At 49.4% G+C, this 10677-nt stretch overlaps 1 protein-coding gene across 1 annotated transcript; it reads right to left on the bottom strand.

The window, feature by feature from the left end:
- Positions 1–8070: 8070 nt before the first annotated feature.
- On the bottom strand, positions 8071–9802 carry CCDC185 (coiled-coil domain containing 185). Its single transcript, XM_018556498.1, has one exon. The coding sequence runs from the start codon at positions 9744–9746 to the stop codon at positions 8076–8078; it is 1671 nt and encodes a 556-aa protein (XP_018412000.1). The 5' UTR covers positions 9747–9802; the 3' UTR covers positions 8071–8075.
- Positions 9803–10677: the final 875 nt, after the last annotated feature.

A 10677-nucleotide genomic window follows, 5' to 3' on the forward strand; every position in this document is an offset into this window, starting at 1 on the left:
GAGTAGGGAAGGGAAACAACCTATAAGAGGGCCCCCTGGTGACATTGGAGCTGTTAAGCCATTTCCTGGCTAGGGGCCCCTCCTTAAACAGCTTTGCAAGGGTGGTGAACCAAACGCCAACCTGGTCCTGTCAGCGCCTCAACACACTCTAATGTTCTATATTTTTGGCCCGCGGGCTGAATAAAAGAAATTGACGCCGTTCCTCCATCAACACAAACAATGTGTCGACCAAGGAATCTCCACTGTTTGCATTATATTCTGACAGGTGCCGCCGGCTCTGATCGCACAATTATTTTCCAGCCGGCTACTTTGATCAGCTGATCGTGGAATGCCGGCTGAAAGGGAGCCGACAGCCCCATACACTGGATGAATTTCAGCCGGTACAATAGATACCAGACGAAATTCGGGCAGTGTATGGGCACCTTAAGTGTCCTCCGCTGCACTCATGGTTCCAGGTTTGGTTCCTGTGAGGGTCAATTCCCACACCTCAGGCAGCGGTGACAGTCATCCCAAAACCTTGCAATATTTGGTCGTGAATGAATGTCCTGTTGATGCTCTACAATGGTGTGCTAGTGATACCTTGCATTTTGGACTGTTTTACGGACAAGCAGCGCACTGTATTTCATGAATATATATCTTCTTAGGGAGATTTCCACCTATTTCCTGTCCTGGTATATGTTGTCACCTGTACAGGAAGTAGGGGAAATTTTACAACTATCTTGTCTTGAATTGTATTGTAACTGTACTGTCTTCCTTTATATTGTACAGCACTGCACAAACTGTTGGCATTATATAAATCCTGAATAATAATAATATTAACAGGGATACATCAATAAAATCAGAGTTGTTGCCCCGAAAGGAAGTAAGGGAAGATCTTCCTAATGGGGCTACAGAGTTTTAGCCGGAGATGCACTTTAACCCTTTCTGCTGCCATCCACGTATGCAGTATATTGCTGGCAGCGGGCCCCTGTAAACAGACTCACTTGCATCACTTCTGGCTCCTCAGCTGTCATTTCCCAGAAGAAGCTATTTAAGCCTGATCTGTGCTTACATAGCTTCTTTGAAGTGGAAAGGTGACACTAGGGGTCTAATAGACCCTTAATGTCACCTTAAATAGTATCTGTCACCACTGATATACTATTACATAGGGGCTTGTCAGCCACTCTATGTGATAGCAATAAAGCAGAAACAAACAAACTGTTAAATAAAATAAATGTAAAATTACAAAAATAATGTGTTCATGCTACTATTAATACTAATACCCGCGTCGGGTGCGCCTACATACAAAAACGACGATTGCGCTACACATCGTTGGTATCATTGCGTGCGCCGGTGTGAGAGCAGTAATTCTCGGGCCAATATTCATGCACATCTCTAAACTGATGACCTGAGAGAGAGATTATTCTTGAACACAGAATAAATCTGATCACATATCCGCAGTCTGAAGTTATAATTACTGATGTCCACAAGGGGGCAGCGAGGATTTATGTAAACTATATGCACAGTTATGTGACACAAAAACCATGCAGTGATTTCTCATAACTTCACATGCTGCTTCGCATGGAAAATGCATTTTAATAGTTGCACGTTGTGGAATTTAAAGAACTCTGGGTAAAAATGTTATTAACCCTTGCAGTGGGGCTAATCCAGCACTGCAAGGGTTAACTGCTCTGTTTGGTGTGGGTTTTTTTTTGGCCCAGGGTCAAAAATAAAATTATACTCACCTGATTCTAGGAGTTCTCTGCTACAAAGATGGTACGTCCCTTGGCGCCCTCATGTCCTATACAATGTGTAGAACGTGATGACTCAGGGACCTTAGACGGCTGCAGCGGAGGGGAACAGAGGTTCCAGGGACCGGTCTAAGAGCAAGCCAGCTCTGAGGGTCAGGTGAGTACAACTTTTTTTTATTTTTAACCCTAGGCAAAAATGAGCACTTAACCCTTGCAGTGCAGGATTACTAAAAATTGTACCCAGAGTTCTTTAAAGCTCAACTGAAGCCAAAATTTTGGGATAGGTCAACTCGACTCATCCATTCATCTGTATACAACCTGCGGTCACATCTGCCCACTGCATCACAGATATGCAAACACTGCCTGAAAGCATGAAGCAGTCCGCACTGCATCTGAGGTCTGTGTGCGGGTATAACAGAAAGGAGAGGGTGGCTGCGTACATCACAGAGTACACGGTACTCTGTATGCAGCATGCCCTATTGCAGAGTGCAATGCACTGTAAACTAGATACACTGGTGCAGTGGGTTGCGATTCACTTGAATGCCCCCCCGACGCACCTTTCATTGGGCATGTTGTAGTGCAACATAATGCGGGGGAACCGCAATACCAGGTGTTGCAGTTAATACATATCCACCAGTAGCTGTGTTGGGGTGCCTTTCAAATGAATGTGGTGCATTGCACTCTGTGATAGCGTGCGCTAAACACATGTGCCGTGCCCTTAGCGCAACCCTGTGGTGCCAACTGACCCAAGGCCGTTCACACTAGTGTAATAATTTCTACATCTGCCATTGCACCACACTGCATGACAGTGAGAATTCCAATACTCTTAGTGGTGCCCATCCACATCGATGTAACATGCTGCAGTGCAGGGTTTGGAAAGGTGCTAGGGATTCTTTTTTGGCCTCATATTTAGGGTTGCCACCTTTTCTTCAAGTGAAACCCGAACACTCTAGTGCCACACGCGGTAATTTTTTTGGGGGAGAATATAGAGGTAGGGGAAAAAAGGAGAGGCAGCCAGGATAGGGAGTAAGGTAGACCAGCTATAGAGGACTACAAATCCCAGCAACACATTATACAGCAATACAAAATAATATGAAACTACATACTCTGTGCTGTTCTGGGGTGACGCCCCGATGTCCCAGAGTCTCAGGTGGCCTAAGCTGGCTCTCACTAGGGCTGTGTAGGCTCTCAGGTGAACTTTCTGTGCTCCCAGGTGGGCTGTGCGGACTCTCAGGTGGGCTATGTGCACTCTCAGGAGGGCTGTGCGGACTCTCAAGTGGGCTATGTGCACTCTCAGGAGGGCTGTGCGGACTCTCAGGTGGGCTATGTGCACTTTCAGGTGGGCTATGTGCACTCTCTCAGGTTGCTATGTGCACTCTCAGGTGGGCTATGTGCACTCTCAGGTGGGCTATGTGCACTCTCAGGTGGGCTATGTGCACTCTCAGGTGGGCTGTGTGGGCTCTCAGATGGGCTAGGCGGACTCTCAGGTAGGCTATGCAGGCCTTGCTCTGTGGGAAGTGCAGGGGTCTCACCAGGGGTTCAGAGGCGGGCAGCGTGCTGTCAGGAAGGACCTGGAGGAGGATATGTGTGGGTCGATGCCTGCTTACAGGCGCCCACGGCTTAGAGGAAATAATGCGGCTGCCTGAGCACTGGCATCGGCACTTAGTGTCTTGTGTCCGGGTGCCAACCGGCCTGACACCCGGATACAAGACTCCAAAAGTGGACTGTCCGGGGGAATCCTGGACGGGTGGCAACACTACTCAAACTTCAATGAGAATGCATAAAAAGCACATATACATGGGTCTTTGATACGTTTTAGTACATTCAAAATAAATGTGCAGATATATGAATGGGCTTTCTTAGAACCACGCATGATAATATACGCGCACCGCGAGTGTTAACCACAACGCACTGAGAATCAATGGGCCCTAAACCTGAGCGCGGTTTATATTTCTCTCCAAACACTTCAGAATTCGGGGCACTTTGGAGCTCTGTCTGAGTGCCGACTCTCCATAATATAGATCTGTAAGAGACACGATCAGACAAATTGCCTAATTAGGAGCAATTATCTCCAAGGTCTGTTCACGCTAATTAAATTGAAAATGCAGCAAAGGGACCAGACTGGAAACCAGCAACCAATGAACCTATCAGACGCCTGTGAACGGGTTGTATGATAATGAGCTGCCGGTCATCACCGGTTCTTATTTACCGCCACCACAATAAAGCTGCCCATACACTGGTGGTAGGAGTGTCACAGAATGTTCATATGAAAACAAATGGTCAAAACATTCGATCCTGCCATCAGAGACTTGACGAATGTCCTTCCAAATTGCATTTGGTTTTAAAGAAGAACTCCGGGCAAAAAATTTGTTTAACTCTTGCAGTGGAGCTATCCCCGCACCGGAAGAGTTAAAAGAGAACTATGGGGTAAGTGTTTTTCCCCATAGTTCTCTTAAGGGTCACAGAAGTACATATACCAGCGTCCTCCCGTGACCCAAAGCTCAGTATATCGCGAGCTACAGCTCGCGGTACACTGAGAGCGCCGCAGCCGGGACGGAACCCGACATTACTATCGAGATCCACCCAGCTGCGTGAGTGACAGCTGGCTCTGCATATCTAGAGACAGAGCCAGCTGTACCCGCCCCCGCCCAGTCAGTGCTGGAGGATCGGAGAGGGGAGGGAATCCCTGCAGGGAGCCGTGAGTGACAGTCACCTCTCTCTGCAGGGAGACGATCGGGAAGTGAGCGAGCGCCGGTATGTGTTCACTCACTTCCCGGTCTATTAAGCCGACCTGTGACAGTTTAATTGTCACACGTCAGCTCAAACTATGAGTATGAGTGATTTTCTCTCACCTCATAGTTCTCTTTTTAGTGCTTGTATTTGTCCAGGAGCTAAAATAACAAAAGGTACAGTATACTCACTCGATCGTTGGAGCTGGCTGGCTGTGGAGCCGGTCCTTCCAGCCTGTCCCCCCCTACGCTCCAGCAATGGTATACCTACCCATGGTATAGAGTGTCATGTGAGTGGGAGCTCAACAACAAAAAAAAAGTTATTTTTGAATTTTCTTTTTGTGTTTTAGAAATTAAAGATCCCCAATTACCAAAAGATACAAATATTTATTATCTCCGTCACATGTTACATTAGAAAATATATCTTTATATACTAAAAAGTCATTCTTGTTATAAATGGCTACAAATCACCAGACGTTCAGAACACGGCACAGCACAAAACATAAATCCAATACGACCACACACAGGGTTACAATGATGCTAAATAGAAAAAGAAAAAAGAAGATAAAGAGATTCAAACTCATAGGAGGAAATGTACCAAGACCGGAGCAGACAGAATCAGGAGCGGCCGCGCACGGCAACCAATCAGGTTCTAGCTTTAGCTTGTTCTGCTCGGCTTTGAAAATGAAAGCTAGAAGCCGATTGGCTGACATGCACAGCTGCTTAGTAAGTTCCCGTCATTATGCACAATTTGAATTAAGGTGCCCACACACCTTACGATAATCGTATGATTATCGTAAGGTGTGTGGAGGCCGTGTGACCTCTACTACTGTAAGGTCGCACGACTTTTATCTTAGGAACATGTTCGAAAACCCGCCGAGCATCGTACGATGTTCGGCGGGTGTGTAGCATGTTCGTAAGATAAAAGCCGGACGGGCCGGTGTGCGCAAGCGCACACTGCCTGTTCGGCATTGCGGTCATCGGAAGCCCGCCCCTCAGGGGGGCGCGGCTTGCGATCATCGCAAGTACGATCTGCCTGTCCAAGATGGGCAGATCGTATGCTTTTGGAATTACCTTACAACCATCGCAAGACAAAAGCCTTGTGATGGTTGTAAGGTGTGTGCCCAGCCTTATAATGTGTATGGAGGAAGAAGTTCTCAAGGAGAGGCAGCCAGAGGAGGGAGTAAGGAGACCGGCTATAGAGGACTACAAATCCCAGCAATACATTATACAGCAATACAAAATAATATGAAGCTACATACTCTGTGTTGTTCTGGATTGGTGCCCTGATGTCTTCAGGTTGCCTGTGCGGGCTCTCAGGTGGGCTGCGCGGGCTCTCAGGTGGGCTGCGCGGGCTCCAAGGTGGGCTGCGCGGGCTCCAAGGTGGGCTGCGCGGGCTCCAAGGTGGGCTGCGCGGGCTCCAAGGTGGGCTGCGCGGGCTCCAAGGTGGGCTGCGCGGGCTCCAAGGTGGGCTGCGCGGGCTCCAAGGTGGGCTGCGCGGGCTCCAAGGTGGGCTGCGCGGGCTCCAAGGTGGGCTGCGCGGGCTCCAAGGTGGGCTGTGCGGGCTCTCAGGTGGGTTGTGCGGGCACCCACCCAGGTGGGCTGTGCGGGCTCCCAGGTGGGCTGTGCGGACTCTCAGGTGGGCTGCGGTGTCTCACCAGGGGTCCGCAGGCGGGCAGCACGGTGACAGCGAGCCGGAGGAGGAGGGGCAATCACAGATGCGGCTGCCGAGGTCCTCAGCAAGCGCGATCTCAGGCGGCCGCATCTGCTTGAAACCCAGATCTTCCTCTGAGCTGCGGGCACCTGTAAACAGGCACAGACTGCCCGCAGCGCAGAAGAAGATCCGGTTTACAGACTATCACGGCCGCCCGAGACCCCGGCAGCCACATCTGTCAGAAAATGTAAAGTGCCGGTGTCGGCACTGAGTGTCTTGTGTCTCTGAGTGGCTGCACACCCGGACACAAGGCTCCAAAACCGGACTGTCTGGGTAAAAGCCGGACGGGTGGCAACCTTATTCTGTGTCTTTGGCTTCGGGGCCACACACCATCAATTAAAGTCGATGTAAATTCTAACAGTGTGACATCTAATATGCTAAAGCTAAAGCACCCCACCGTGTATATCATAAACAACGGACATCGCTCAAGTAAAATGCTTTTCACCTTTTTTATCTCTTGCATCTCACTGCTGGCCCTGCATCCTCTTTGCAGCTACTTCCGCACTAGTGATGGCTGCATGACATTTCTCAGGGTGGGCTGCCTGATGGACCATGTATGAGCAATGAGGAAACATCGGAAGCCCTTGTGACAGGGTGACCACAACTGTGAGACAGGGACAGATCGTTGTCACCCTATAACAGGAAGTGTTGCAGGATCACCGGGGGCATCATTTTAATAAAAGCAGATTTACAAATACTGAAAATCATCTTTAAAATCATCTTTAAACACAATGGGCAGAATTTATCAAAACGGGAATAGGCAGAATCTGGAGCAGTTGCCGGAAAAATGGCCTGGTAGTGAAGGGGGTGTAACATGTCGGTACTGAAGTGGTTAAAGCTATTCCTCAATAGCCACATAATCCACTTATTACCATGGTAATGACCCGAGACCTGGCTTCCTGATTGCCCGCAAACCCGGCTCCGTGTTGTTTGGCGAGGAAACCGCCTTCCCAGCCAATCAGCATTGAGCCGGCTTCCTGATTGGCCGGGAAGCCAGTTATTAATCTCCACCCGGCTACCTGATTGCCCAGGAAGCTGGCTCCATGTTCCCCTACAGCACTTCCGGTCACAGGAAATCTTACTGTGACCGGAAGTTCCGGTATCGGGGAAGGAAAAGGAGCATTTGGGCAAGTACGAGTACTCGCCCAAATACTCGGTATCGTCACAGATACTGGTATTGGTATTGGTGCATCCCTACTTAAAAATGTTTTGGCTTTAGATACACTATAAAGTAAACACTCCTGAATAATATTTTTGTAAATATTTTGTAGTTGGGATGACCTCATTCTATGCTCCACCCGCATGACGCCCAAGGACATCAGATGAGAATAATCTCGTCCAATGACAATCTATTGTCTGTAAGCCACCTGTAGATACTGCTGGCCGAGGAGATATGTTCCCCCGCTTCTCTCTGTGGGCCTAAATACAGATGGTCACCTGATATATTCTAGGGGAACTGTTGGCCAGGACAGATGCTTGAGGATTGTGTCTGCACATCTGACCATCCCCTAGAACAGGGATAGGCCACCTTGGCACTCCAGCTGTTGTGGAACTACAACCCCCATGAGGCATTGCAAGACTCTGGCAGCCACAGGCATTATTCCCAAAAGCAGCGGCATGATGGGATTTGTGGTTTCACCACAGCTTTAGAACCAAAGTTGCCCACCCATGTCCTAGGGTCTATTGCCTGCGCACACAGGCTTTTCTTTGTGTCTCCTCATATATTTCAAACGGAATGCAAAGCTTGATGCAGCTTAGAAGAAGGTCAACTGCAGGTCAAAAGAAGGTTAACTGCAATTCAATGCATCTGTGAAGGAACACAGAAGTGTCTCAATCTGACCTCAGACACAAGCACACTTGCTCTTGCCCCGTAACACGAGCACTTACAGAATCATTTTCCTTTCATGGGATGGTTTTTAATAGGCTGGCATTAAGCGTCGCCTGAAGGGCCATTTGGTCAAAAGTCCTGCTTTTGGTCTGCTGACGGATCTTATCCCGAAAATGAAATGAAGCTCTAGCGATCCTTTTCCCCTCCTGGACCGTAGCTTCTTTTTCCTTGCGGATCCTGTCGCTCTTCTGGTCCTTCATCCTGATGATTTGGACGATCTCTTTGCGCTGGTTCTCCTTTTGTCGATCAACATTTTTCTTCAAGGCTTGATAGGTGCTTTCCTTGACGAAGTTGAGTTCTCGGGCTCGCTCCGTTTTGCCCACTATGCTTTTCTGTAGAGTGCCTCTGGCCTGCTGGATCTTGTGGTCAGTTAGGTGAGCCAGCATTTTTTTGTGCTCCATCTTCTCTTTTTCCAGATGCATAACCCGGAGCTTTGCCATGAGCTTCAGCTCATCCTCTCTAGATGCTTTCTCATACAAGCCCTTGTTCCTCTCCTCCATCAATTTCTCTTGGAGCTCCTTCGATCTCTGCTCTTTGCGTTGGATGGAATCTTTCTTGACGTGCTCCTCAGCTTTAGCCTGATAGTCTACTTTCTCTTTCAGTTTGGAATGCCGAAGCTTCTCATACTCATTTTTAATTTGGAGGTTCTTTTTGTCCTGTAAATCCTTGACCATTTTTGCTTTGAAGGCCTTTATCATTCTTTCCTCCAGTGGATAACCGCTTGTGCTATCGTAGCAGGGGTTCTTACTCTTTAAATCCACCATGACCTTGGTCAAGCCATATTGAAGGAGGGCTCTTTGCTCCGGCAATAAAGTCTTGTGGGAGGACATGTGAACGGGGTCCACCTGCCAGTCAAGTTGGGAGCTCCAGCTTCGCCTCCTATGGTTCTGCATCTGGATTGGCCAATCTTGTCTGTCCAAGGCGGCTCGGATATACCTCTCCTCAGTCTTCAGATTGTCCCAGGCCTGCTGGGCTTGATGCCTTCTCTGCTTGGACATCTCCTCTTCCTGGTGCTTTAACAACATCAAAGCACCAATTTTCTTATCTCGATCGGGTACTGAGGCCCACATCTCTCTTTCCACTGTCCTGGCCATGCGGCGTGCCTTCTCCTCCATTAGAAGGAGGTCTCCCTGGCTCAGGCTTTTCTGCAGTGTCCCTGAGCCTCTTCTGTGGCCCCTGGTTGAGGTGTCCTGTGGGACCTGGTGATTTGTAGTAACAGGTGGAGGGTTATGTTGATCGGGGAAAAGGAGTGAAGAATAGTCTCTATAGCCTCTGGTTAGGGTGTCCAGAGGGTCTCGGCAATCAGTGGAGAGAGTTTGAGGGTCCTGCTGATCTAGGGAGGTGAATGGACGGTCTTTGTGACCTCTAGGAGTGTGGGAAGAGGCTCTGTTTGGTTGCCAGTCCCCTTGCAGCAGCTCCAGCCTCAGCTCTCTGCACAGCTTCAGCTTGTGGCGGCGCTCTCTCTCCTGAGCTACATATAGGTCGTTCAGTTGCTGGCCGCTGGCCTCTGGGTTCTCCTCACTCACCTCCTCCAGAGACTTGTGAAGCAGCTCGATAGGTCTCACCCTCAGCCGGGCACAGGCTTCCAGGGAACGGGGGCTGGTCAGGACGTAGCGGCTGCTCGCCCCATCCTCGAAGTTGCTGAGGTCCAGATGGAGGCTTGGGGACTCCCTGCCTTCCTTCATGCTGCCTCCTGAGCTTGTGGAGACTCTCAGAGAAGCTTCTCCCGTTGCCGGGGAGACACAGCCCTGCATGATTGTTCACTCAGTACAGTCCCAGCATCCTGTGCAGGGGGATGGTCATGTGACCAGTCCGGACAACGCCTCCACTCACGATTGGAGCTCCCTATGGCTGTATTCTGAGGGATTTCCCTCCTATGGCTGCAACCATGAACTCTTTCAACCCCATTGCATTAACCCTCTCTCCCCACCAGCTGCAACCATTAACCCTTCCAAAATCCTGGACGTCACATTAACCCTCTCTCCCCCTGGCATTTCAAGACTCTCTACGTCACATTAACCCTCCTGCCAACAGCTGCAGCCATTAACCCTTCCAGCCCATGTGCATTACATTAGCCCTCTCCCCACCAGCTGCAGCAATTAAGCCTTCCAAACCCTTTATATTGCATTAACCCTTTCCCCGCCAGCTGAAACCATTGACCCATCTGAACCCTGTGCATTGTATTAACCCTTTCCCCACCAGCTGCAGCAATAAACTCTTTCAACCCTGGTATGTCGCATTACCCTCTCCCCACCAGCTGCAGCAATAAACACTTTCAACCCTGGTACGTCGCATTAACCCTCTTCCCACCGGCTGCAACCAGTAACTATTTCAACCCCATTGTATTAACCTTCTCTCCCCCTGGCTGCAAATATTAATCAATTCAAGACCCTGCACTTCACATTAACCCTCCTCCCACCAGCTGCAGTACTTAACCCTTCCAACCCCTGTGTGTTACATTAACCCTCTCCCCACCGGCTACAGCCATTCACTATTCCAACCCCTGTGTGTTGCATTAACCCTCTCCCAATTGGCTGCAGCCATTAACCCAGGTGTAGGCAACCTCAGCACTCCAGCTGTTGTGGTACTAAAGGTCCCATGAGGCATCGCAAGACC

Source organism: Nanorana parkeri, unplaced genomic scaffold (genome assembly GCF_000935625.1).
Source record: "Nanorana parkeri isolate BGI_ZX_2015 unplaced genomic scaffold, ASM93562v1 scaffold240, whole genome shotgun sequence".
Taxonomy (NCBI): Eukaryota; Metazoa; Chordata; class Amphibia; order Anura; family Dicroglossidae; genus Nanorana; species Nanorana parkeri.